This window comes from Puma concolor, chromosome B2, assembly GCF_028749965.1.
Source record: "Puma concolor isolate L17-30 chromosome B2, mPumCon1.1.hap2, whole genome shotgun sequence".
NCBI lineage: Eukaryota > Metazoa > Chordata > Mammalia > Carnivora > Felidae > Puma > Puma concolor.
This window is the reverse complement of record NC_141671.1, coordinates 137947331-137974359: the sequence shown is the minus strand read 5'-3', so window position 1 is coordinate 137974359 and position 27029 is coordinate 137947331. Positions and strand designations below refer to the sequence as shown.

The window sequence follows — 27029 nt, the reverse complement described above, 5'->3', positions numbered from 1 at the left end:
GAAACCCAGCCAGTGAAACTCAGATTACGGAGTTTGAGAACAAATTGAATATGCCAACATTCCTAGTGTGACGCTTCTAACAGAAGAAACTAAGACAGACAGAAGGAAAGCATTTTAAACTTGGAAGCTGGAAGATACTACAGTGCACGTAACAAGCAGGCAGAGCAAGGATTATGCAAAGTGAAGGCAGAGATCCATCAGTGTCTCAGAAAAGCAGCGTCCTGGGTTGCAACCAGAATTTGAAAAAGAAAAAGAAAAAGAAACAATATAAGGACTATTAGGATACATCCCACGCAATGGGAGTAAGGGGTGTTGTTCCAGAAGACGTGATTCTTCTGGCTTTGTGTACCTGCACACCTGTGTACACATGCATTTGTGATAAAAAGGTACTTCAGGCCTCGGATTTGACTCAAAACTGCCAAGAGTCACTGGCCCAGACTCTATGCAGATTTCTCATCTAGGAAGGGAAGAGGTAGAAATGCAGGTTTTACTGGTTTCTCACAAGAGCCACGATTTGGGCCTGGCTCTCTTCTGCTCACAGCGAGCTCACAAGGAACAATGACCCCAATCTCACTTTTATCAGTCATTACATTTGTGTTTAGGGTCAGAGGTGCAACGTTCCTCTCACTGATCCTGCGGCTGTATTTTTCGGTGTGGAGGCAGGAATGGTCTGCACTATCCTGCCTTCTACGTTTTCTTCAGTATGCGTGACCCGGGCAGGAGAGTAAGGTCCCCTGCCTGTCCGATGGGATTGGATCCTGAAAGGACTGGATTTTTTTTTAAGTTTATTTATTTTGGGAGAGAGAGAGAGAGAGCAGGGGAGGGGCAGAGAGAGAGAATCCCAAGCAGGCTCCACACTGTTAGCACAGAGCCCGATGCGGGGCTTGAACTCACAAACCGTGAGATCATGACCCGATCTGAAATCAGGAGTCAGACAATCAGCTGATTTAGCCACCCAGGTGTCCCCAAAGGATTGGATTTTAAAATAAGAGGGGCACCTGGGTGGCTCAGGCAGTTAAGCGTCCAACTCTTGATTTCAGCTCAGGTCATGATCTCGTGGTTCGTGGGTTTGAGCCCCACATCGGGCTCTGCTCTGATGGTGCTGAGCCTGCTTGGGATTCTCTTTTCCTCTCTCTGCCCCTCCCCTGTTTGTGCTCTCTCTCTCTCTCTCAAAATAAACAGATAAACTTAAACAAAAAATTGAGAACACACTGAAAAGACCAATAATTCATATTTACATTTGTAAAAAACTCAAAGTAAAGAAAATAACCTTGAAAAGGAGGGACGAGCATATTTTTTCTTTGGCTTATTTTCAACATGACCTTTTTCTGCTTAAAAAACGAATATAGGGGCACCTGAGTGGCTCAGTCAGTTAAGCATCTGACTTTTGATTTGCGCTTAGGTCATGGTCTCACGGTCGTGAGTTCGAGCCCTGCATCGGGCTCTGCACTTAGAGCAAGGTGCCTGCTTGGGATCCTATCGGTCTCCCTCTCTCTGCCCCTCCCCCACTCACACTCTCAAAAAAAACATGTTAAAAAAATTTTTAAATGACTACATTATTATTAGTTTGGAAATGGAAATCTGGTGTGGAAATTTCTGGAAAACTTGATGCGAAAAACAAATCAGCAGCAACAAATCAGGCAATTTTAACCACATTCACTGTAATCTCTGTTCCTGGCTATCGCTCTGCTGTTGAGAGGAAAGACGCCCTTGAGAAGTCCAGGGAAAAAGTAACAAATAATCAGGAGTACGTCTAATGTTCCCACCACCGGCCTCTACCCTATCCCTAAGCCCAGCAGGAGCTGAAGCGACAGCCTGGTATGCGTGTCATTTCGTATAAATGAGCCACAAACCCTCAACTGGTCACCTCTCTCTCCTCTGCCTCTCTTGTATGTTCCCAGCTCGGCCTTTTATCTAAAAGTGAGTCCCATTTAGGAAAAACTGCTGATTAAGATATGATTGCTCTCGGGCACCTGGGTGGCTCAGGGCGTAATCTCATGGTTTGTGAGTTCAAGCCCCTACATCGGGCTCGCTGTTGTCAGCCTGTCAGCACAGACCCTGCTTTGGATTCTCTGTCCCCCCACCCCCCCTCCTCTCTCTGACCCTCCTCCGCTCACACTCTCTCTCAAAAAGAAAAAAAACATTAAAAAAAAAAAAAAACAGAATAAAATAAGATTATTTGCTTTATACAGGGGAATGCTAAGTGTATGTACACATTCATTATCATGTTTATCATGCTGGCGAAAGAGAAACATTAAAACGAGGCTTCGTTACTTGCACAAATTATGTTGCTTGCACATTTGTGAGATGGGCCTGAAGGGCAGACAGGGGCTGCTCCCGCAAGGACAGGGATCCCCATTTATACGCCTCTATCTCTAACATAATGGGTGTCACCCTCTCTAGACACTTTGGTGTCCTGATCGTCTCGGTGAACCTCATCCGGAGCATTTCCCGAAGACTTTTCACATCTTCCAAACAATATTTCATTTTATAGTATTCCATTAAAAGAGCGAGTCATGATTTATAAAGCCACTCTTCCTTTTGGTCCTGTTGTAAGTTCTTCTTCAAAAACGATCTGCGATGAACTTAAGAATGAAGGTGAGCCAGTCAGTTTGGCTGACTGAGAAGATGATCCCGGGCAGGTTTTTGGAGGGAAGTCAAAAGTCTGCTCTCCTCAACCTTGCCTGGCTACCCGGCAGGTGTTGTCACAAAGGAAATGGAGATGGTGACGTGCATGACTCGGCATTAACTCAACTGTGTGCCTGACAAGCCTCTTGAGCTATGTCACGCTGCCAGGGGGTCATCAACTCGCCTTTGTATTTGAAGGAGACCATGTAGAGTCAGAAAATGTCTTAGTTTCTCTTGTAGCTAAGTACGGCTACGGGACCAAGGTGATTAACTACCGGAAGTGGTGGGTGTAACTTCCAGGAAGGCTCCTCAAAAGGGGGTGGGCCTGGGGCGCCTGGGTGGCTCAGTCGGTTAAGCGGCCGACTTCGGCTCAGGTCACGATCTCACACTCCGTGAGTTCGAGCCCCGCGTCGGCTCTGTGCTGACCGCTCAGAGCCTGGAGCCTGTTTCAGATTCTGTGTCTCACTCTCTCTGACCCTCCCCCATTCACGCTCTGTCTCTCTCTGTCTCAAAAATAAATAAACGTTAAAAAAAAATTAAAAAAAAAAAAAAAAAGGGGGGTGGGCCTTTCTTCCCTCTTTCTGCTGGCTTGGATACAGATGTGATGGCTGGGGCTTGGGCAACCATTGTGGACTATTAGGCAGCAGAGAGTCCCTGACGATGGAGGAACTGTCATTCCAGCCCAGGATGCCTACCCCGGATTTCTTTTATGTGACAGAGAAATAAACTTGTATTTGCTTTGGGTCCCTTCCTTTCACTGTTGCTGTTACCTGTGGGTGAACCTAATCTTAACTGATGTGTTTGTGAAAACAGAGCCTACTCAGAAATATTAAAGCATTTTTCATTTCAGTTTGCGCTTGATTTCATTCAACAGTATGCAGTGTTTTCTTTCTGTGTACAACAGTAATTCTGGGACTGAACTCAAGGTTCCATATCTAACTTAGAAAAGATGTGAGACTTGCTTAACATTTTGCTGATGAAAGAGCTGAAATTTTAGAGGTTGAGATGTGCCCATAAATGCCCCAAAGCTATGTGATGCAAAGCAATTGGAAGAGGTCTGATCACAAGTTCCAGGCACAGAATTAAGGCCGAAAGGCAGGAAGCAGCAGCACGTCAGTGTGCGACAGCACAGGATACACGTGTAGGACTCCAAGGGTTTTCTGCTCATCGGACTTCAAGAACGGTTCTCGCTCTCAATTCTACCTCCTTTGTGTGTGTTACGTGCTAAACAAGGAAATGCTTTTTGGAGGCAAAAAAAAAAACAAACCTGTTTTTATAGGTGTTTTGAAAATTTTTAGGAGTTACATCATTAAATTATTGCCTGACCCTTAAAAAGTAATAACAGGCCACAGTCAACCAAAGCATTCGTGCAATTTTATAAAACAAACCAACAAACCAACAACAACAAAAAGGACTAAACAAGATGGGGGGAGGGGGAAATCAAGAGAAGGTGCTCGGATTGCTGGTGTTTGACATTCAGAATGTTCTTGTGCCTCGACGCTTGAAAACACGGAACAATTTTTTAAGAACCTCATTCACTGGAGCCTAACTGAACAGAGAAAGGCTCAGTGGGTGCACCTGGCCCGACACCGTCAGCTCTCGTCCCTCTATCCATCACTTCTGCTGGACAGCAAGGCAAAAGCCCTGACCCTCTAAACATGACTATTAACATCCAGATTTAGCTCTAAGCAAAGCTAAAGACTTGACCACATTCTAACGATGACTGCCAATCTGAGGCTCTGGTCGCAGCCTGTCTCCTAAATTACAGACCCGCATTTCCTCCCTGTCCCCGGCCCCCCAGCTCCCCCCTCCCCGGCACGCAACACATAAGTAACAGACATTAACATTTTACCACAATTGCCTGTTTTCCTCTTACAAAAGCGGTAAACAGCACAGAGAGAGCTGAGGTCGCCCATGCCCGGTCCCCAGTTGGGCTCCCTGCTCCCCGCCGCCAGAAAGGGAAATTCTTTTTTTTTTTTTTTTTTTAATTTTTTTTTTTCAACGTTTATTTATTTTTGTGACAGAGAGAGACAGAGCATGAACGGGGGAGGGGCAGAGAGAGAGGGAGACACAGAATCGGAAACAGGCTCCAGGCTCTGAGCCATCAGCCCAGAGCCTGACGCGGGGCTCGAACTCCCTGACCGCGAGATCGTGACCTGGCTGAAGTCGGACGCTCAACCGACTGCGCCACCCAGGCGCCCCCAGAAAGGGAAATTCTTACCAACTTGGTGCTTCTCCAGGTCGTGTGTTCATACTTGTACGTACATACAAAGGCATAAACAACATATAGTGCCGGTTTTGTGTTTTAAGAATGTGTTACGTTGAATTTACAATCCCACAACCTGCTTTTTCACTCAACGTTGTATTTCTGAGATCTTGTGTTGTGCAAATAGCCAGAGGTAAGTCTTCTGGGTTTTGCAGCACCCACATCTTTACCCGCTGACAGAGTCCCTTCCTAGGCAGGGAGCCCCCCTGGACAGGACTGTGGCCCTTCCCCCTCCCTCACTAGTCCGCTTCAGGAAGGTGGAATGGCTTCCGAGAGGGGCAGGGGGGAGGGGGTAAGAGAAACACTACCTTCGTGGGGAGTCCCAGCAGCAATAACTGTGCATCATTCCGGAAGCCTTCATAGATTAGAAACTGTACTAACTCTTCTCCATCACTTAAAAGGATGTTGCAAATATACCTGCAATCTGTCTTCTCTGCCATGTCTCTGGGCTACCGGACCACTGGCGGTTCCTTAAGCACATACCAGCCTGTCTGCTCTCTCTGTCCTGCTTTATCTTACATCCTAACCATTCTTCACGGCTTGTGTCAAATGCCATCTTCTCAGGCTTCTTCCTGGAACTACTATTTAGAAATTGTCAATTTACCTCCGCTATTAATTGAAAACATAATACTTCAGATTGGCTCTTAATCCCCTCCAAAATGACTTCATCTCACCATGAGATTCACCCCTCTGCGTCTCATACTCCAGCTACACCGTCCCCAGAATCCACCAACACTTCCCCACCTATGCCCATTTGCTGTTCTGTACGTTCTGCCTAGGACTCCTTTCTCCCTAACTCTGCAGGTCAAATTCCCTCAGACGTTTCAAGTCAACTTTTCCTGTCTTAAAAATTACACAAGTCACATACCCTAATTATAAAAGTTTCAAGAATACCAGAAAAATAAAGTATAAAGTAAAAATCGCAAAGACCCCATTTCCCATTGAGAAATAAAAGCAATCATTTGACATACATTTTTAAAAAGGAATCCTGCACCCCACCTGGGGCTTGAACTCATGAACCCAAGATCAAGAGTCATATGCTCTGCTGACTGAGCCAGCCATGTACCCCTGATTTATACCTTCTGCACCTTTTCATTTCAGTTCATATACAGTACATTTATTTCAAAATTTTTAAAAATGAGAATTAAAAATTTGTTTTGTAACTCCATTTTTTTTTACTGTATATATCATGAACATCTTTTCATATTTCATATAAATCGATTCTTCCTAATAGCCTTGATGTTATATCAATAATACTAAACTAGTTTTGCTTTTTTTCTTGAAGTTTTAATTTTCACATTAAAATTTTCGTCTATGTTCATTCCGAATATATTGTGTTAAGCGACTATGAGGTTTGTGCTTTAAACTTAACAGTTGGGGTGCCTGGGTGGCTCAGGCGGTTGAGTGCCTGACTCTTGATTTTGGCTCAGATCATGATCCAGGGTCGTGGGATTGAGCCCCGCATCAGGATCCATGCTGAGTGTGGCGCCTGCTTAAAGTTCTCTCTCTCTTTCTCCCTCTGCCCCCTCTCCTGCGTGTGCGCTCTCTCCCTCTCAAACAAATAAATAGAATTAATAGCCAAATGTCCAAACATCATTTAACCAATGATCCATCCACTAGTCCATTTGAAGGTCATGTTTGTCAAATTATTAATTTCTTTAAAAAAAAATTTTTTTTTTTTTTAACGTTTATTTATTTTTGAGACAGAGAGAGGCAGAGCATGAACGGGGGAGGGTCAGAGAGAGAGGGAGACACAGAATCGGAAGCAGGCTCCAGGCTCTGGGCTGTCATCAGCCCAGAGCCCGACGCGGGGCTCGAACTCACGGACCGTGAGATCGTGACCTGAGCTGAAGTCAGACGCTTAACCGACTGAGCCACCCAGGCGCCCCATATTAATTTCTACATATAATGGAATAAGTCTATGTAGGGACACGTCAGAGGGTTTCTCGGTATCAGTTCTTTGCCAATCCCTCTTTATTACTGTGGCAGAATTACCTTGTTTTGATAGCAAGAGTTAGGTTAAGTCATCCATCACTATTCTTTTAAATTTTTTGTCTATCTGCATGCACTTATTTTTACAGAGTCTAGACCATGTTATTAATTTAGCCATTAAGTTCACTGTCCTGTATAGCTTCAGCTGGTAATGATATACTACAGCACAGTTTAATATTGGATGGCTCAGGGTGGCATGGCATGGTACACCACCCTAACTTTATATGTTGGTTCGACACAGGAGAATTTTTACCGTTTAACACGGCTTACTGCCATCCAAGAGCACGGGGAGACCTCCCATCGACACAGGCCTTGCGCTGTGTCTTTCAATAAAACTTCGTAATTCTTTTTTCTCCATGCTCATTTCTTGTCACATTTACTCCCAAGTACTTTATTGTTTTGGGGACACATAGAAGTAGGATATTCCCATTACAGTATCTAACTTTTTGTTGCTGATCTGAAGGGAAATTATGGACTTGTACAGATTTATATTGTATCAAACTATTCCACCAAAACTCTGTCTAAAAGAAATATTTTAAATTTCCTAGTGATATAATCATACTGCATATAAATCAAATATTAGTCTCCTCTTTTTCAATTTTTTAATTTTGTTACTGTTCTTGTTTCATTACACTGGCTAGGACTTCCAGAATAAAGACAAATCACAGTGGTGATCAGCATTCTTGTCTTGTTTCTTTAGGACTTTAATGTTTAACATGACGCTGATCGTTAGTTTCTCTTTTATAATTCTATTTAAATTCCTCTTTTGCATGAAGTCTTATTCCACTGAGATGCCTTTTTCATCCTCAAAGTCACTTCTTTACTCTGCCTTATTTTGAACATGATACTCAAGCACTTTGTAAGCAACCATAACTCTCTTAAACCTTGGGTAGTTTTTCAATTGGCATTTCTTATATCAAAGTATTAATGCATCAAACAACATTTATGGTTGAAGCCGGTAAGAGAGGAGGGTTTTAGAAAGCAGTAATAATCAATGTTTCTTTCCCTGCTCCCCAAAAGATGTGAAAATTAGGTCCACAAAAGACTCGAACGTTCCTTACCCAATTACCAGTTTCTTACTATTCCTACTAGGAAATCTATTGTTTTCTTTGAATAAGAACAGTATAATCTTGTAATTATACCAAACTCCAAGTTTAAGACAACCTCATGGAAGTACAATTTTCTAAACTATAATTTATATATTAGGTAAGGGTGATTTTACTCTCAGCCAAAATAGGGTAAAATAATAGTCCTACAATGGAAATTTACAAGTTATTACACACTGGATCTTAATAAACTCCTTAAAATAGTCTATGCATTTTGTGAACTTCAGACCTCCAACTTTAATCTCTGGATCACATTTTAAAATCATTTTATGTTAATTTACATGCCACTAATCTCTGCAAAACATGTTTTGACAAGAGCCTATTTTAACTCCACATTTCATGATGGTAAGCCGGATTACATGACGAGCACGTTATTTAGAATATACATAAATCTTAATGAGGGATGGGCTAGATAGCTCATTGAAAATAAATTTGCATTTTGTAAATGTAAACAGTCAAGGTCAGGTTAGACATTCCGAAAGTTCAAAACTTCTTTCAAAACTTTCCCCAGGGGTGCCTGGGTGGCTCAGTTGGTTAAGCGTCCAACTCTTGATTTTGGCTCAGGTCATGATCTCACGGGTTCATGAGTTTGAGCCCCGCATCGGGCTCTGCGCTGTCAGAGCCTTGGTATTCTGTCTCCCTCTCTCTGTCCCTCCCCCGCTTGCTCTCTCTACCTCTATCAAAATAAATAAAAAAAAAACTTAAAAAAATATTTCTTCTAATCAATACATATTGAAATTCATATTGTGTAATATAAAATATTTTTATATCAAAATTAACATAGTATTGTTTTTTGAAATTATACGTATAAGTTTGTAGTCCATATAAGTCAGTCAAATTTGTTATAAAAAGAGGGAAGGGTGTGTTAAGTTTAAGAATGCATTAGGGCACAACACCTGCTCAGTCACAGAGCTGATAAGGACAGAGCTGGAATTTGAACCAGGGCTGTCCCTAGAATCCATGTCTATAATTCTTATACTCTGAGATGAAAAAGTCACGGACTGTTCCCTTCCCTGCCTCTAGGGAGTTCTCTGAATTGGGAAATTTACGTGCTATTTACGGAGAAACTGAGGATACAGCCTGCTGCGAACAGAAGGGACACTCCAGCAAAGACACACACAGGAGAGGGCCACCGGGAGGAGAGTCAGGAGGGGCTGATGTTCAGAAAGAGCTTTAAGGAAGGGAGGAGTGCTGTGCGATGTGGCTAACAGCCGAGCAGGATGAAGGGTAAGAACGGACCATCAGAGCATGAGCGAGAACAGACCCCCAAATAAAACAGTGAAAGAAGGAGAGTTCTGCACAAAGACAGCCACGGTCTAGATAAGCCACGGTGAGTGGCAGTGCACCGATGGCAGGGAGGGTTGGGGACATGCACAGCAGAAAGAGAAGAGACAGTTTGGAGAATGGCTCTTTCCAGAAGCGTGGTGGACCTCTGGACTCTGCAAGGTCTCAAGAGCTAAAAACTAAGAGTAACTCGTCTTCGTAAGATTATAACCCATCTTAACAAAATTTTTTTAATGTTTATTTTTGAGGCGGGGGGCATGTGCGAGGCAGAGGAGGGGCAGAGAGAGGGAGACGGAAGATTCGAAGCGGGCTCTGCACTGATAGCACAGAGCCCGACGCGGGGCTCGAACCCACGAACTGCGAGATCATGACCTGAGCCGAAGTCGGATGCTTAACCGACTGAGCCACCCAGGCGCCCTGGATTACAACCATCCTTTAAAAGGAGATGCCCACGTAGAAGTAGGGAAATATTAAAGCAAAAAGTGAATTATCGAATTATCTTTGCACGGACATACTGGACATAATTTGAATTTTCTTCCTCACTCATGAAAAGTTTCTGATTCTTCTATAATGATTAGAGTATTACTTTAACAAACAAAAGTTACATATATGTAACCTCAACACATTTAAATTTTCCCTAGGTGAAACTCTTGCACTGGGAATTGAGTGCAAGGGTATTGGACCTATGCAGACTCTGCAAGTTGGCTAAAAGCAGCATCTACTAAATGGTTTAGCTACTCTATTTTTTCAAATCACAAAATGATTTGCATCCTGCCTCTCTCCCCTTGGCAGTGATGGTCTTTCCCAAATAAGAAGCCGAATCCCTCATGTTTTGATTAGCAACCCTTTTGGCACCAAGAGTAGATTTGAGATGATAAATATGCCAGTTGAATTTCAGACCATATGTTTTTAATTTTAATGTTTAATGCCACTGCAAAGTCGCTCCGCATTGTTTCTCAACAATGTGAGTTTAAGTATCTTTGGCTCTTCTGCGATCCAGAGTCGCACAAGGCTGAGGCAAGACAGGGAGATGTGCTGGGATGCTATCGTGCACTGTGGATCTGCTGGGCGCCCGGCTTTCTTCCTGGTAACCACAAAAAACTTCAAACAAGGCCTTCTAGAAGGAATTCCCTAAGAAGGAGGGTATCTGAAGCAATCCAGTCCCCTTAGATCTCTCAGATGCCCTCTGGATGGTCCCGACACCTCTGTATGAGAGGGGACAAGCAATAGTGTTTCCCATTGGCAGAACTCAAATCCCTCTGTGGGTTTCATATGAGGTTTTTTTTTTTTAATGTTTATTTATTTTTGAGAGAGAACGAGAAAGAGAGAGAGCACGCAAGCGGGGGAGAGGCAGAGAGAGAGAGGGAGAGCCAGCATCCGAAGCAGGTTCCAGGCTCGGAGCCGTCCGCAGAGAGCCTGATGCGTGATTTGAACTCACAGACGGTGAGATCATGACCTGAGCCAAAGTTGGCTGCTTAACCGACTGAGCCACCCCAGCGGCTATTTTTCACTTGAAAACGAATTAGCATTTGTGAAGAATTATCTTAAAAGTAAAGATCCGTAGCACCCCAAGGTGGTAATAATAGCCAGCATCCACTGTTGAGTGTGCATCTGAGTCTGTACTTTTTCCAGCATTACCGCACCTCATCCACAGAGCAAGCCTCGCGGTAGGTATTGTAGAAACTGTGATTTAGGGAGGTTAGGCGAACTACCCAAAGACATGTCCAGCACATGGCGGAGGACATTCAAACGTAGGCAGCTGATGAGTGTTTTGGTTTGCTTTGGATATTCGTTGAAAAGATAATATGCGCCCTTAAGTTTACTGTAGCCTTGTTTTCAATAGCCAAGATAACGGAAGCAACTCTAGCGTCCATCGATGGATGAATGGGTACAGAGACGTGGGGTGCGCGCGCACACACACACACACACACACACACACACACACACACACACAGGAATACTACTCAGCCATAAAAAGGAATAAATCTTGCCATTTGCCATATGCCAAGGATGGAGCTAGAGAGTACAATGCTAAGTGAAATAAGTCAGAGAAAGACAAATACCGTATGATTCCACTCATACGTGGAATTTAAGAAACAAAACGAACAACAACAACAAAACCCAGACTATTAAATACAGAGAGCTGGTGGTGGCCACAGGGGAGGTGGTGGGGGGATGGGTGAAACAGGGGAAGGGGATTAAGAGCACACTTCTCACGAGGAGCACTGAGCAACGTATTGAACCGTTGAAGCATTATATCGTACCCCCGAAACTAATCTAACGCTGCATGTCAATTACACTTGAAAATAAAAACAAACATACAAACAAACCCAGGCAGCTGGAGCCTGCAATTGAGTACGTTTGGCTGCTCTGAGGAAAATCATCTCCATTATCTTGATTTTTCAGTGTATATAGCAGAAAACGACCTATAAATGGTTAGCGCCCAAAATAGGAACCCAAAAATGTTAGGGCAACTGAATAGTACTCAAACTGAATTCCACCAACGCTCTGAAAGATCAGGTTGTAAAATTTGGTGAGTGTTAATCAACAAATCCTAAGTTTAAAAAAAAAATTATGAAAGAGTTGACACACACAGAAGAATATACTAAGTTGGCAGCAATAATGAAAAAGTCTGAACATCCAGGACAGTGGGCACTTCGTGGGAAGGCAGAGAAATGGGGCCATGACTTTTCATACTTTACTATCCCAAATGCACCACGGAGAAAAACAAATAGAAACCAGGCTTCTCATGAAAAACTCCTCAATTACTTTAGTGTAAGAAAGGGATGAATGTTTTGCAATTATTTCATACTCATTTGTTTTGGATTTTTCTTCTGCAACGCAATTCTAGAAAATTGGTGATCACCACGTACTCCTTTTTCTGCTGAGCGAGAGCATTAAAGATCTAAAATTTCTGTTATCTTCACGAGCAAAGGTTCTTTCTTCCTTATCTCAAAAATTTGGGGATTTGATTTACATTTAAAGAACATATCAGCAATACAAATAGTAATCAAATAGAGAACCTGAAAGCATTGCACGTGAAGATAGTTTTGTTCAAAGTATCTTGTGAGACAGAAAAGTAAATAGACCGGAAAATTAAACCCTTTCTTTTCAAAGGTCCGCGAGACCTTTTTTTTTTTTTTTTTAATTTTTTTAACGTTTATTTACTTTTGGGACAGAGAGAGACAGAGCATGAATGGGGGAGGGGCAGAGAGAGAGGGAGACACAGAATCGGAAGCAGGCTCCAGGCTCCGAGCCATTAGCCCAGAGCCCGACGTGGGGCTCGAACTCACGGACCGCGAGATCGTGACCTGAGCTGAAGTCGGACGCTTAACCGACTGAGCCACCCAGGTGCCCCAAGACCTTTTATGATAAATGTTCGGAATTGGACAACACAGGGTCAGCACAGGTCACGTCTCCAAAAACCAGGTCCCGCTGCCAAGGGAAGTTCAGCATCAGCAGGTCAACGGTCAGGGACAGACAACATGTGGATCCCCTTCTTGTAGAAAGTGCTGGTCTCCAAGGCTGATGAGCAGTGCCAGAGAAACCATCTGTTAGGCTGCTCTTCTCTGAGGAGGCAGAGGGGGAGGGAACCCTCACGCTGCAAGAATAAGTGGATTAAAAAGCAGCGCCAGGGGCGCCTGGGTGGCTCAGTCGGTTAAGCGTCTGACTTTGGCTCAGGTCATGATCTCGCGATTCATGCGTTCGAGCCCCGCGTCAGGCTCTGTGCTGACAGCTCAGAGCCTGGGGCTTGCTTCGGATTCTGTGACTCCTCTCTCTGCCCCTCCCCTGCTCACACTCTGGGTCTCTCTCTCTCTCTCAAAAATAAATGTTAAAAAAAAAAAAAAAAAAAAAAAAAAAAAAGCAGCTTTAGATACAAGTCCCAGCACCTGCACTGGCCTTGGTCACCTCAGGGCATGGGATGAGGGGAGCTGAACTTCTAACTGATTTAAATCTATTGAGCTGACAGCCACCTCTGAAAGAACCACCAAGGAAGAAAAACTTTCACAAATGGTGAACTCAAGAAACGGGACAGCATAAACATAAACTGCGAGACAATTAGAGACCTAAATGTAAGTGGCAACATTTTATAAGCCAATACAGATTTATAGAGTATCTTTATGATTCCAAAAGCAGGAATCGTGAAGAGAAAGGACGGAAAAAGAAAAGGTACAATGAACACATTTAAAAGATAAGCCACACGTGGGAGAAGATATTTGTAATGCATAATGGCCAAGTGTTCATGTTCAGAAAATATGACCCCTAACATCTTACTCCTAGGAACAGACCCTCCACGACTTTTACGCTTATTTTCAGAGACCTAAATGATAATGTTCCCGGTAGCATTATTTGTAACAGGGTACCAAAAGGAATCTCAGTGCCCCTGAAGGAAGAACGCACAAATTTATGTGCTATATTCATGCCACGGAAGACTGCCCTGTGGGGCGGATGAGGCTTACTTGATCACAGTTACTTGGATAAATGCGGAAATGTAAGGTTGAACAAAAATAGCACGCCTCCCGCTTTTGAGTGGCCTACGACTTTTTCCTTCTCTTTACTTTTTTAAAAAACATTTTTTGAATGTTTGGGGAAATAAAAAGGAGGAAAAATACTTCACTGCATGTGAAAATTACATGAAATTCACATGTCAGAGCCCATGAATAAATCAACCTATTGGAAACCAGCTTCCTTTATTCGTGTAGGTCTTCTCTACGGCTGCTTTTGCAGTTGAATATTTGCCGAGAGGCTATGACTCACAAAGCCTAAATTATCGGTCTTGCCCTTCACAGCAAAAGTTTGCTGAACGCTATTGCAGCACAATGCACATAGTAAGATTTATTAATGTATAAAATGCTACAATCACATGCTGTATATCTGTGGTTCTCAAATTTATGTGCTGAGGTATCCTGAGGCACCGCACTGAACTCAGAGGACCCGTGGGTTATTTTCAATTTTGGAAGGAAACTAGGTAACACTCGACATCTGTTGAACCCTACAAGTTCTACTACTTTGAGGTACTTCATGGTCTCAATTTTAACGCTCCATGGTCCTTTCAATGACATCATATATTTGTGGAGCCAAATTTTTGGCAGTTGCTGCAGTAAGAGCAGGAATGGTGTGAAAACCAATGCGGAACAGGAAATGAGCTTTGAAGTGTGGCCCAATCTCAAGGAATGAGAAGTTCAGTGCTCAACAAGGACCCACATCTTATTAATAAGCTACAGTGGCTATTTTATTTTATTTGTTAAAAATGTGTATTTATTGGGGCGCCTGGGTGGCTCAGTCGGTTAAGCGTCCGACTTCAGCTCAGGTCACGATCTCACGATTTGTGAGTTCGAGCTCCGCGTTGGGCTCTGTGCTGACAGCTCGGAGCCTGGAGCCTGCTTCAGATTCTGTGTGTCCTTCTCTCTCTGCCCCTCCTGAACTTGTGCTCTATGTCTCTCAAAAAATAAATAAATGTAAAAAAAAAAAAAATTGAAAGAAAAACAAAGGTATTTACTTATTTTGAGAGAGAGAGAGAATGAACAGGAGAGGAGCAGAGAAACAGGAGGGAGAGAATCCCAAGCAGGCTCCGTGCTGACAGTGTAGACCCCGATGCAGGGCTCAAACTCACAAACCGTGAGATCATGACCTAAGCTGAAATTAATTAAGTCAGACGCTTAACCGACTGAGCTACCCAGGCACCCCTATGGTGGCTATTTTTAAAAAAAATTTTTTTTTAATGTTTATTTATTTTTGAGACAGAGAGAGACAGAGCATGAATGGGGGAGGGGCAGAGAGAGAGGGAGACAGAGAATCCAAAGCAGACTCCAGGCTCCGAGCTGTCAGCACAGAGCCCGACGTGGGGCTCGAACTCACGGACCGTGAGATCATGACCTGAGCCGAAGTAGGACGCCCAACCGACCACGCCACCCAGGCGCCCCATATGGTGGCTATTTTAAAATGAAATAATATTTTTCTTTTCATGTATATGTATCCTTTTTTTTTTTTTTTTTCCAGACAGCTACTAAGTTGTCAGGACATAAACATCCAGGAAGTTGCTCGGACCTAACTACTTAATAAATGGAAGCATTAGGTATTTCTCTTGGCCCAACATGCCTTAGGAAATAGTTGCTGCGACACAACATGAACAGAGAAGGTCCGAGAATCTCTGTTGTAGATGTTTTGTGGATACATACTTATGTAATAAAAGCATAAACTCTTCCCGGAAATGATAATCCCTAAATTAGGATAGTGGCTTCTTCTAGAAAAGTGCAAAAGGGAATGAGATTAGGGAGGGACTCACAGGGACCTCAACTCTGTGTCTAATGTTTTATTAAAAAAAAAAAAAAATGGGGCGCCTGGGTGGCTCAGTCGGTTGAGCGACCGACTTCAGCTCAAGTCATGATCTCATGGTTTGAGGGTTCGAGCCCCGCGTTGGACTCTGTGCTGACAGCTTGGAGCCTGGAGCCGCTTCGGATTCTCTGTCTCCCTCTCTCTCTGCCCCTCCCCCACTCATGCTCTGTCTCTGTCTCAGAAATAAACAAACATTAAAAAAAATTTTTAAAAAGCAAAAAAACACTAAAGCACTCACAGCAATATGTTGTGGTTCTGACACAGCTGAGTGAGTGATGGGAACACAGGCATTTATTATACTAATGAGCATATACTCCTGGATACTGTATACTCAGAATATTTCATTTTTTCCCCCCACTTATTTTTTTGAGGGCAGAGGAATGGCTGGTGAAAGAAGGGAGGGCGTCCTTACACAAAAGCATGGGAAGAGGAAGGTGGGCTGGAATAAAGAGTGGCAATGAGAGTGAGGGCGAAAGAAATTAGGTCTCAAGGTACATCAGAGAAATCCGAACTCCCGCGACCACGAAAACCGCCTTCTCTTACTGGGCTTCCTGAACACAGCGGTTAAAGGACAGCACTGGTGATTAGGAGTTTCCCGAAGGTTAGCACGTGACCAATACCTCTGCACTTCCTGTCCTTGATTTAATTACGGATACAATCACTAGAGGAAGAAAAAAAAAAGGTGGGAGGTACCCTAACAATAGTAGAGCCTAGGCTGAGATCTGTGTTTCTAAATAACGTAAACAGAGTGAGGTCTGGGACAATTCCAGCTTAGAAAGCTGGAAGGCTACTTGACATCAGATTTTTTTAAAGGGCGGGTGAAATTCTCAGAATGTTTAGTTTGGTCTGGTTCTCTTCTCTCCAAAATGAAAGGATATTTAAACTTTGATGGCAATGAAAACGGAAACAGACAATACGCTGGTGACTGGGGGGCAACTGCCAGCGGAGGTTCCCGAAGCCCAGGGAGTAAGATCTAAACGGTTTGCAAAAGGGGCACTGGACAAGGAAGAGGACCGTTAAGAAGACGCAACTCAGTAAAGAGAGATGAGAAAACCACTGCAGACAGAATCAAGGGATGATGTGCATAGGCTTTGGTGCAAGGGGGGCCCTGAGGTTGTATCCTCCATCACTGACTGGGTGAATGTCAGAGGACACAGTTTGTAATCTCTCTAGGCTTCAGTTGTGTCATCTGTAAAACAACGATACCAGCACCCACCCCACCGAGTGGTCTCAGGCCTCAGAGGGAATGCATATGGCGACCGGGCTGGGATACAGGTCTGGAGCTCGGGAACCCGCTCAGAGAATGGCAGTGTTTGCAACGAACGTATTAATCAGGCCTTGTTTCCCAATCTTCCTCGGTTTGGCTTGGAATGACCATGGTTATTTATTCTGAACTCTAAATCCTCATCGTGAAATGTTCAGGGCAAAGCTCAGTGGATGATTCAGTTGGGCATTGGTCTAATGTGCCCTTTTGCTGTACTATCTTCTCGTGCTTATGTACCCAGGCGGCGTGTGGAGAACCCGCTGTGGGTTTGTGTTCAGGTGACAAGAAGACACACAGTCAGTTTAGGCAACATCTTGACCAGCACTTTGGAAGAGGGCACTGAACGTCAAATGTGGGTGGAACTTCAAAAGCCACCAAATCTTCGTATAGATCATTATTAAGCAAGTATGGTGAAATGGCGCGTGGCATCCATTGGGCCACGAGAAGAAGGCCCTGAGTCTTTATCTTTTTTGGGTTGTGGACACCTTTGAAAATGTAATGAGAATCAGGGAGCCCTTCTGTTGAAAAAAAAAAAAAATACAGGGGTGCCTGGATGGCTCAGTCGGTTAAGTGGCCAACTCTTGCCTTCGGCTCGGGTCATGACCTCAAGGTTCATGAGATTGAGCCCCGCGTTGGGCTCTGCGCTGACCGTGTGGAGCCTGCTTGGGATTCTCTCTCTCCCCCTCCCCCCCCCCCTCAAAATAAACAAACTTAAAAAAAACACACCTTATATTTATGTATATAATTCTGTATTTAATTATGGGAGGGATGGCTGGTAACCACCAGTTAAGAACTCCTAGCTATAAAGACGTACAAGCACATGCTGAATTCCAGAGTGAAGGAAAGGTATTCACTCGAAATGGGAATCAAGACCAAATTAAGAAAACAGAAAGCAAATTTAAAAAACCAAGGATCCTGTGTAAGTTTGAAATCCTTACAAATAGTTTAAAAATGAGATAATTTATTAAAGCCTAGAAACTCAATGTTGTTTTCTTTTTTTTCTTCTTCTTTTTAAAAATATAACCCATGATTAGGGTTTGATGCCGAAGAAATGTTTGTTTTCGTAGCAATGAATGGAGGTTAAGTGGACTCCCATGAGGACTACTGGCTAAAGGAGAAATAGAGACAGCGATCACAGGGACCACAGCATGCTCCCCCAAATTCTCATGGACTATTCTGGTCAAGTCTGAGAAATTTGCGCAATTACATTTGACTGGTGAAAAGCGTGGGTTTGAACTGGGTAGGTTCACTTATATACAGATTTTCTTTTCGATACGATACCTACAGTATTATAAAAATATTTTCTTTCCCTTATGATTTTCCTAGTATATATTTTTTTAACATTTGTTTTTGAGAGACAGAGTGAGACAGAGCATGAGTGGGGGAGGGGGAAAAAAAGGGGTTGGGGGGAACACAGAATCCGAAGCAGGCTCTAGGCTCTGAGCTGTCGGTACAAAGCCTGATGCGGGGCTTGAACTCACGGACCGCAAGATCGTGACCTGAGCCGAAGTTGGCCGCCCAACCAACTGAGCCACCCAGGCGCCCCTCCCTTATGATTTTCTTAATACTATTTTATCTAGCTGGCTCCACTGTAAGGTTACAGTGTATGATACATACAATACACAAAATATGTGTTCTCTGACTGTGTTTAGGCTCTGGTCAACTGTAGGCTATTAGTAGTTAAGTTTTGGGGAGTCCAAAGTTACATGCAGATTTTCAGCTACACAGGATGGAGGTCGGTGCCCTAACCCCCAACTTGTTCGAGAGCCAACTGTAATTCAATAAACTTCACTCGATTTTAAGTCTAAATGGAATATTGATTCCATTATCTTGGAATAATTATTGCAGAGTAGACAAAATAATTCCCTTCCTGTGTGTGTTGGGACACAGAAATATCTTAGACTAAACGTACTTCATGAAACCTGCAGTGTGGGGAAAATTGTAAGAGATGCCCGTCATCTCTGAAGGTTCTTCATTCATCAGTATGATACCTAATCTCATACGTGCATTGTACTTCCATCGAGATTCTCTTTATGGGCTTATCTCTCACACCACATTGTAAATTACTGGAGGCCAAGAAACATGTCCTACGTATCTGATTCCAAGCTTCTACCATATATTACTTGACAAATAGCAGGAGCTCAATGAACGTGTACTTAAGTAAATTATTCCAAAGGACTTAAATAAATCTTCAGTTACTTCTTCTCCAGGGTATCACATAGAACTGAAAATGCCAGATCATTTGCCCACTTTCAGTCTGACCCAGAAATTCTGTCAGATTGCTCTTTCTCTGTGAATTACCCTTTCAAACCCTTTGCCCATTTCTCTACTGGATTACTTGCTTTAAAAAAATCAATCTATAATCCTTGGTGGTTTATATATACTCCGATTGTTAGTCATTTGTCTATTACCTCTGCAAATGTTTTTTCATACGCGCTCTCTTGTTTTTTAAATCCCCTATCTTTTATCAGACACAATTTACTTTTAGTAAAAAAATTTTTTTAATGTTTATTTACGTTTGAGACAGAGAGAGAGAGAGAGAGAGAGAGAGAGAGAGAGAGAGAGAGAGTATGCACACATGCATGAGCGAGTGGGACAGGGGTACAGAGAGAGGGAAACGCAGAATCCAAAGCAGGCTCCAGGCTCTGAGCTGTCAGCACAGCCCGGACGCGGGGCTCGAACTCACAGACCGTGACGTCATGACCTGAGCTGAAGTTGGACACTTAACTGACTGAGCCACCCAGGTGCCCCCACAATTTATTTTTAAATGTAATCCAAATTATCAATCTTCTTCTTCTAGGTTTGGGCTTCTTACACAGTAAGAAAGACAGACTTCTATAAACAATGACTTTTCTAAGGGCATACATTTTCCCACAGGCTTCAGATAAACCTAGGTCTCCTGCATTTATCTTCCTTGAGACCACGTTAAAATGGGGCTCGTTTGGTTTCCCTTTTGTCTGAAGCCCCCAAACAGCGTCAGTTGTTCTCGCACTAAAGGCTGATACTAAACCTAGCAACATTTGCAAAGACATTGTTTGGAAACAGATTCTGCATCCTTTAGCCCAACAGCTCCCTTGAAGTTTCAAAGTTAGAAGCCACGAAAGGATTTCTTCAAAGAAAATGACCAGGGTGCAGAGTCCCACTGCCCACCCCCCGGAGGAAAGGGTGCAGAGCTAGAGAGTGAGGCTTTAGAAGCAGGACTGGAAAGGCTCACTGAGGCAGAGACCCACAGTGGTCGACTGGGGATGAGTAAGCCTGCAGGCTGAAAGGAAACAGCCGCTGGCAAAAGAACAGAGGCTCAAGTGAGACGTGTAACTGTGCTCCCACCAACGGGAAGAACACGGGTTGAAGGTCTATGATGCCCGGAGATCAGGTATTGAATTAGCAGCGGGACTGTCTAAAAAGGATATTGCCCGGAGGATTTCTGCCAAGAGTGCGGGTCCTCTGCTGGAAGAGACCGGATGGGTACCACTGAATGTCAAAGCTTCAACCCTGGAGGGGCCAGAGGCAGACTAAGGGACTAAGGACAAGATGATGGGGGACAGAGAAGAAGCCACCTTTCCCTTCCCGTTATCGGTCAAAGGCAGGTCCAACGTAAGAGAGAGGAGAAGCTTAAATATGAATGAAAGTTGGAGTTTTCTTATTTTTGTGCGAGACAGCACACACGCTTTTTAAAATTAAAATTAAAATGAGACTATTCTTTTAAAAATTTTTTTTTTCAACGTTTATTTATTTTTGGGACAGAGAGAGACAGAGCATGAACAGGGGAGGGGCAGAGAGAGAGGGAGACACAGAATGGGAAACAGGCTCCAGGCTCCGAGCCATCAGCCCAGAGCCTGACGCGGGGCTCGAACTCACGGACCACGAGATCATGACCTGGCTGAAGTCGGACGCTTAACCGACTGCGCCACCCAGGCGCCCCTAAAATGAGACTATTCTTATGGCAGAAAGTGATTAGAGGAATTAAAAAATTTTTTATTTAGAATTTCAGTTTCGCAAGATGAAGAGTCCTTGAGATGGATGGTGATGATGGTTCTGTAATAACAGGGAAGCATTTGACTACTGACTGGTACACTTAGTCATGGCTAAGACGATCAATTCTATGTTAGATGGATTCTCCCACAGCTAAAAATAAACTCACTAACCAAAGGAAAAGAAGAAACAAAAGAAAAAAAGGGCAAGTTAACCTTTATTAGTCACGTATCGGCAACGGAGAGGATGATAATAATAAGTGGTTTAGAATTGCTGAGTCTCACCCCATGTCAGGCGCTGTGCGAGGGCTTAGCGTGCACAGTCTCGCTTAAACCTGATTTCAAAGCTGTGAAGCAAGTCTTATATAAAGCCCTATTCTACAGATAAGGAAACTGAGGCTAAAAAGGGTTAAGTTACCTGAAGTGACCCAACTTGGAAGGAGCCAGATACCGACTCTTGAGCCGGTCCCCTAAACCATCTGGCAGGGGACAGATGTCCGGCACTGACTTCTCCCCCGCTTACAGCCCCTTAAGACTAGAAGAGATCACAGAAATCATCAGCGAAATCACTGACACTTCCCTGGTCCTCCATGGTTTACACAGCAATTCCTCATTTGATAGTACTCATTAAATTACTGCAAGGTATTCTATTACCAAAAGAGGAAGGTGAACCCTGGAGAAGTTAGGTAACTACCAGTTACGGTCATGATCCCACAGCTTCGATCTCAGGGTCACGGCTGCCCATCCACACGCAATTCCTAGTCCGGTCCAGTTTCTCACTTTTCACGTGAGAATGTCTCCCAGGGACACGCCCAGAGAGGCTAATGGTGTGTCCAAGGTCACACGGGAAGCTAGTATGTTTTGCACGCCCCCTCAGCATACACCTTTAAAGATGCTTTGCCACGGAAACGCATATTCTAGAAATATATGAAGACAAAGTAAAGATCGGTACAGAGAGCTCTGTTGGCACAAAACAGAGTGCTTTCTTCTAGAAGCTCTTTTATTTGTGGAGTGGATACGTCAGGACCACCACTTCACAGAAGCACCCCGCTTTTCAGTGCCTGCCCTGTGCAGACTCCTTGTCCATTAGCTCTGCAATTATGCTGTGATCGATCGAGCAAATCCATTTCGACAGCATGTCTAGCCAGTCTTATAGTGGATTTGGTACCCCAGCAGCCAAGTACAGACCCGGAGGAATGAACCACATAAATTCTCATTTGATCCCGACTGCATGCCTACAGGGAGTTCTTAAAAACAGTCTCAACAACCCTGAATGAACTTTATAATGGCTGGGCAGAAGAGTGCAGGGCTCACAACCTTTTCTAGTGAAAGAACTCACTTCTCTGAGGTCGATAGGTGGCTCGTGATTAGCGCGAAAGCCGCGACCATGAGACTTGACGATTACCGGCACCAACGTGGCGAGTGGAAATCACCCGCTGGCGCATGAAGATCTGCCGGTGCGGTCTGTCTGATGCCAGATTCTGGCGCTTAGACCAAGACTCCTTGTTACCTGTTTGTCTTTTGTTGCCGTAACCTCACAGGGGGCATCGGGGCAGCAGTGCCAGAGCCCATTCTACGGTAGTCGCCCCCCGTTTCCGTCTGGAATGGCCAATGGAAACCAAAGAGAAGCAGACACCACCAAGGGGAGCTTGGCAGCAGCAGAGAGTGTGAAGTCCTACCAGTGAAATCTTCCAAGTCCATGGGCAGCAGTCTCCCCTCTGTCAGACACAAACTAATCCTCCAATTTGAGGAAGAGCAAACTGATTTCTACTGCTAATGACGGCGGACGTTTGGTACTTCTGTTACTCACACACAGGATGACAACTCTGTACCTACGCTCCACGAAGGCCGGGCCTGGTCTGTTTCGCTCGTCATGTGTTTCCAGGCTCCGAGTGGCACGCCTTGCACATGCTAGGTTCGCGATAAATATTTGCTGAATGGATCAATCATCTCACTTGGTTCTCATAATAACCCTACGAGGTTTGAAACCATGTTGTAATCACCGCTTTACAGATGAGAAAACTGAGGCTCAGAGGGTCGCTAAAAATGTGTCCCAGATCGCTCTGCCAGCGAATGTCAGGCCGCGTATTCAAACCCATACGAACTTGACGTGAGAAGCTACGGTTCCATCGCCACATCTAGTATAGACCAGACCACAGGGCTTTTCCAATATTGAGACCCTCTGTGAAAGGTGGGTCTGAGAGAATATGTTTCAGGTCAGAGTGGGTATCGCTGTTTTTCTGCCACCGATTTTTAGATCTCTTCCATATTCTACAACTAAATTTAAAAAGAAATGACTTACCCACAAATCCTTCTTCACCAACCAGTTTCAACGCGATTTTGTCAGCCAGCACTGAAGAGTTGCCATGGGCGATGTTAGCAAAGGGGCCAGCGTGCACAAACACAGGTGTTCCCTACGGAAGTTGAAGGACAAATTAAAACCCCCAAAGACAAAGGGAGGAATGAACCAAGGCAGTGAGTCACCGAAGCCATTCTGCTTTTATCAATACTGCACAGTCAATGTACAAATTCTCGGGGCGCCTGGGTGGCTCAGTTGGTTAAGCGTCCGACTTCGGCTCAGGTCACGAGCTCGCGGTTCGTGAGTTCGAGCCCCGCGTCGGGCTCTGTGCTGACCGCTCAGAGCCTGGAGCCTGTTTCGGATTCTGTGTCTCCCTCTCTCTCTCTGACCCTCCCCCGTTCATGTTCTGTCTCTCTCTGTCTCAAAAATAAATAAACGTTTAAAAAAATTTTTTTTAAAAACCCAAATTCTCTCAAAGAAAATAAAAACACCCCGACTCTCCCAAAGGGCCAAATTCCTGGTGTATTCTCCAAGAGTGTCATCCGACATTTAATGCTGAACTAGGAGAAAAGCTGTAAGAATTGATTATTTCCTACTATAACTTTGAGAAAGCACTCAGCTGACTCACTGACTGTGAAGTAAACTATTTATCTCCCTTCACGGTATTTGGCATTACAGTTTTTAAAGGAACAGAATTAGACCCTGATGGTCTAGGAGGCTTAGTTAGGTGTATTTTTTCCTTCCAAAAGAAGTTAATCACTTCTAGAAAAATCTAAAGAAAGCAAAAAAAAATCAATACAATTAATGAGTTGTGTGGAATGGCAGGACAACCATGTAACGTTGAAGTTCATTAGAGCCTATTTTTATATTTACACAATAAATTTGCTCTTCTGATTTGTAAAAATTCTACCTAAGTCTTTCTCATTATTTAACTGGCTTCCATGTTAAAAACCTGGTAACTATTCAGATAATAAAAGCAAAGAAAATTGTCCCTCTTGGTCAAATGCGAGAGCAATTCTTACTAAACAGGCAAAAGAAAACCCCACAATATAAGGGAATTATCAAAACCTTTAGATTTAAGTTGGTAAAGAAAATCTGTCAATATATTCACTTTAAATGCCATTTCTACACTTTTCCTTCATCAGGGAGAGCAGACTGTAGCCCTATCTAAAGGAATTTATCCACATGCAATCAAATGCTCAGGTTTTATTTCGAGCCCAGCCAGGGCCACTGGGGTCTGTATACACGAAGCCATGGCCCCACCTGTGAAAATACAGGCTGCCCCTTTACTGACAGGAGGGAAGACAGGGAGTGATGTGGTGTGTGTGGGGGTGGGGGGGGGGGTGGGGGGGGTGGGAGGCTGGGAGCCATGGAAAATTCCCATGAACCATGATGGGCTGCTGGCGGAACATATTTCAAAGATGAGAAAGCTGAACAAAAGCAGGAAGAAAGGCAGTGAAAGAAAAGTCATCTCTGAGAATGAAAAAGAGAAGAGTTTATCAAAGCCACTCTGTGAGTTCTCTATTTACTTTTCTTCCCAAAGTCCTCAGGAGGGACAATGACATGGTCCTCGTGAGGTCATACAAATGTCTGTAAAAATAAAGCTGGGAATCTGAAATCCAAACATAGGTGCCGACAGATATATTTATGTGTGTGTTCAGTGTCCAGATCTCTCTGTGTACCTATCTGCAATTTCTCACTTTTGTACAGATGAACCTTTTGTTTATTTATTTTTTCAATATTTATTCATTTTTGAGAGGGAGAGACAGAGCACAAGTGGGGGAGGGGCAGAGAGAGGGGGAGACACAGAATCCGAAGCAGGCTCCAGGCTCTGAGCTATTAGTACAGAGCCTGATGCACGGCTCGAACCCATGACCTTCAAGATCATGATCTGAGCCGAAGTCTGATGTTTAACCTACTGAGCCACCCAGGTGCCCCACAGATAAACCTTTTAAATGCTCTGAAGAAAACACTAAGTCTCCATTACCATCTCCCCTTGCCGTCCTGGAATATGGCTGCCTGTGTGAAGGTAGCAGTGCCAGGGAAAGCGTAGTGGGGACGTCACAGGCTCCATCCCTGGGAAGGCAGATGCCTTCACTTGTCTACACACAGCAGCACTCAGTGTGTCCACTGGTCTGAGAAGCATCAAACACTGGTCTGGTGGTGGTAGCGGTGACAGGGTGTGACTGGATGAGCATAAACACTTCACTATTCCTGAGATAACCACTGTAAGGACTCGATTGGCAGTGTTTTAATTTAAAACTAAAGGCCACACAGCAGGTTAATTACTAAAGCAGCATTAGAGCCTTGGTTTTGAAATTCCTATAGCATGGAGTCTGAATGGAAAAATTTATAGATCATTGTTAGACATTCAAATCCAGAGATGCTCACACACTCACCTAATATTTGTGGCTATGATACAGTACACTGAGTTAAATACTTAGTCTAAGGAGCTCTGGACTGGTCCAAAGATACAGAAATACCTACCATGAGTTCAATACTTTATTTCATATGCAGAACACATAGGAAAGTAATGCAGGAACCATCTTGGTTTCTCATGATGACAAGGCTATGGATATCCTCCTTAATGGATTTTTCAAAATTTTCCAAAGATTAATACCTCAATTAATCATTTGCTTACCAGAGCCCTAAGAGAGCTTTGTATAAAAGAGCCTCCTCAGGGTTGTGAGTTCAAGCCCCCATGTTTAGTATAGAGATTACTTAAAAACAAAACAAACAAAAAAACCCCCCAAATCTGAATATTTTCCAAACAAGGTGCCGCATACAGCAGTGTGCCTTGAAAAAAGAAAGGAAGGGTGCCTGGGTGGCGCAGTCGGTTAAGCATCCAACTTCAGCCAGGTCACGATCTTGCGGTCCGTGAGTTCGAGCCCCGCATCAGGCTCTGGACTGATGGCTCAGAGCCTGGAGCCTGTTTCCGATTCTGTGTCTCCCTCTCTCTCTGCCCCTCTCCCGTTCATGCTCTGTCTCTCTCTGTCCCAAAAATAAATAAACGTTGGAAAAAAAAATTAAAAAAAAAAAAAAGAAAAGAAAAAAGAAAGGAAAAAGAGCTTTCTGCTATGCTGGAAATATTCTGTATCCGCACCATCCAACAGGTTACAGGGCACTTAAAATGTAGCTGGCAAAAAATTAAAAAAAATTTTTTTTAATGTTTAGTATTTATTTTTGAGAAAGAGAGACAGAGCACAAACAGGGGAGAGGCAGAGAGAAAGGGAGATACAGAATCCAAAGCAGGCTCCAGGCTCCGAGCCATCAGCACAGAGCCCGACGCGGGGCTCGAACCCACGAACTGCGAGATCACGACCTGAGCCGAAGCCGAATGCTTAACCAACTGAGTCACCCAGGTGCCCCCCCAATTTTTAGAAAATAACTATATAAATAGAAAGGTAGCTCATACGACTGCGGAACCAAATGTGAAATTGTATTCAATTTAAAGTAATTGAGATAGGGGCGCCTGGGTGGCGCAGTCGGTTAAGCGTCCGACTTCAGCCAGGTCACGATCTCGCGGTCCGTGAGTTTGAGCCCCGCGTCGGGCTCTGGGCTGATGGCTCAGAGCCTGGAGCCTGTTTCCGATTCTGTGTCTCCCTCTCTCTCTGCCCCTCCCCGTTCATGCTCTGTCTCTCTCTGTCCCAAAAATAAATAAACGTTGAAAAAAAAAATTAAAAAAAAAATAAATAAATAAAGTAATTGAGATAAAAATAACCACGTGTGGCCAAAGGCTACCATATTGGACAGCACATGGATACATATATGGCTCACCCAGGGTTAAAATGTTAAGACATTTCCATTTCTCTGTCTTCTTAAAATATTCCGCAGGGTGGGGCGCCTGGGTGGCTCAGTCGGTTAAGCGTCCGACTTCAGCCCG

General features: G+C 43.9%; 1 protein-coding gene across 3 annotated transcripts in view; it reads right to left on the bottom strand.

Moving 5' to 3' along the window:
* The window catches only part of MTHFD1L (methylenetetrahydrofolate dehydrogenase (NADP+ dependent) 1 like), a 195528-nt gene that overhangs the window by 94397 nt on the left and 74102 nt on the right, over positions 1–27029 (bottom strand). For all 3 annotated transcript variants that reach the window (XR_015251648.1, XM_086708121.1, XM_086708120.1), the window contains exon 20: positions 23150–23261. Coding sequence is in view for 2 of the 3 variants with exons in the window: in XM_086708121.1 (XP_086564247.1) it covers positions 23150–23261 (112 nt within the window). In the remaining variant the exon portion in view is untranslated. The remainder of the gene's footprint in view (positions 1–23149; positions 23262–27029) is intronic.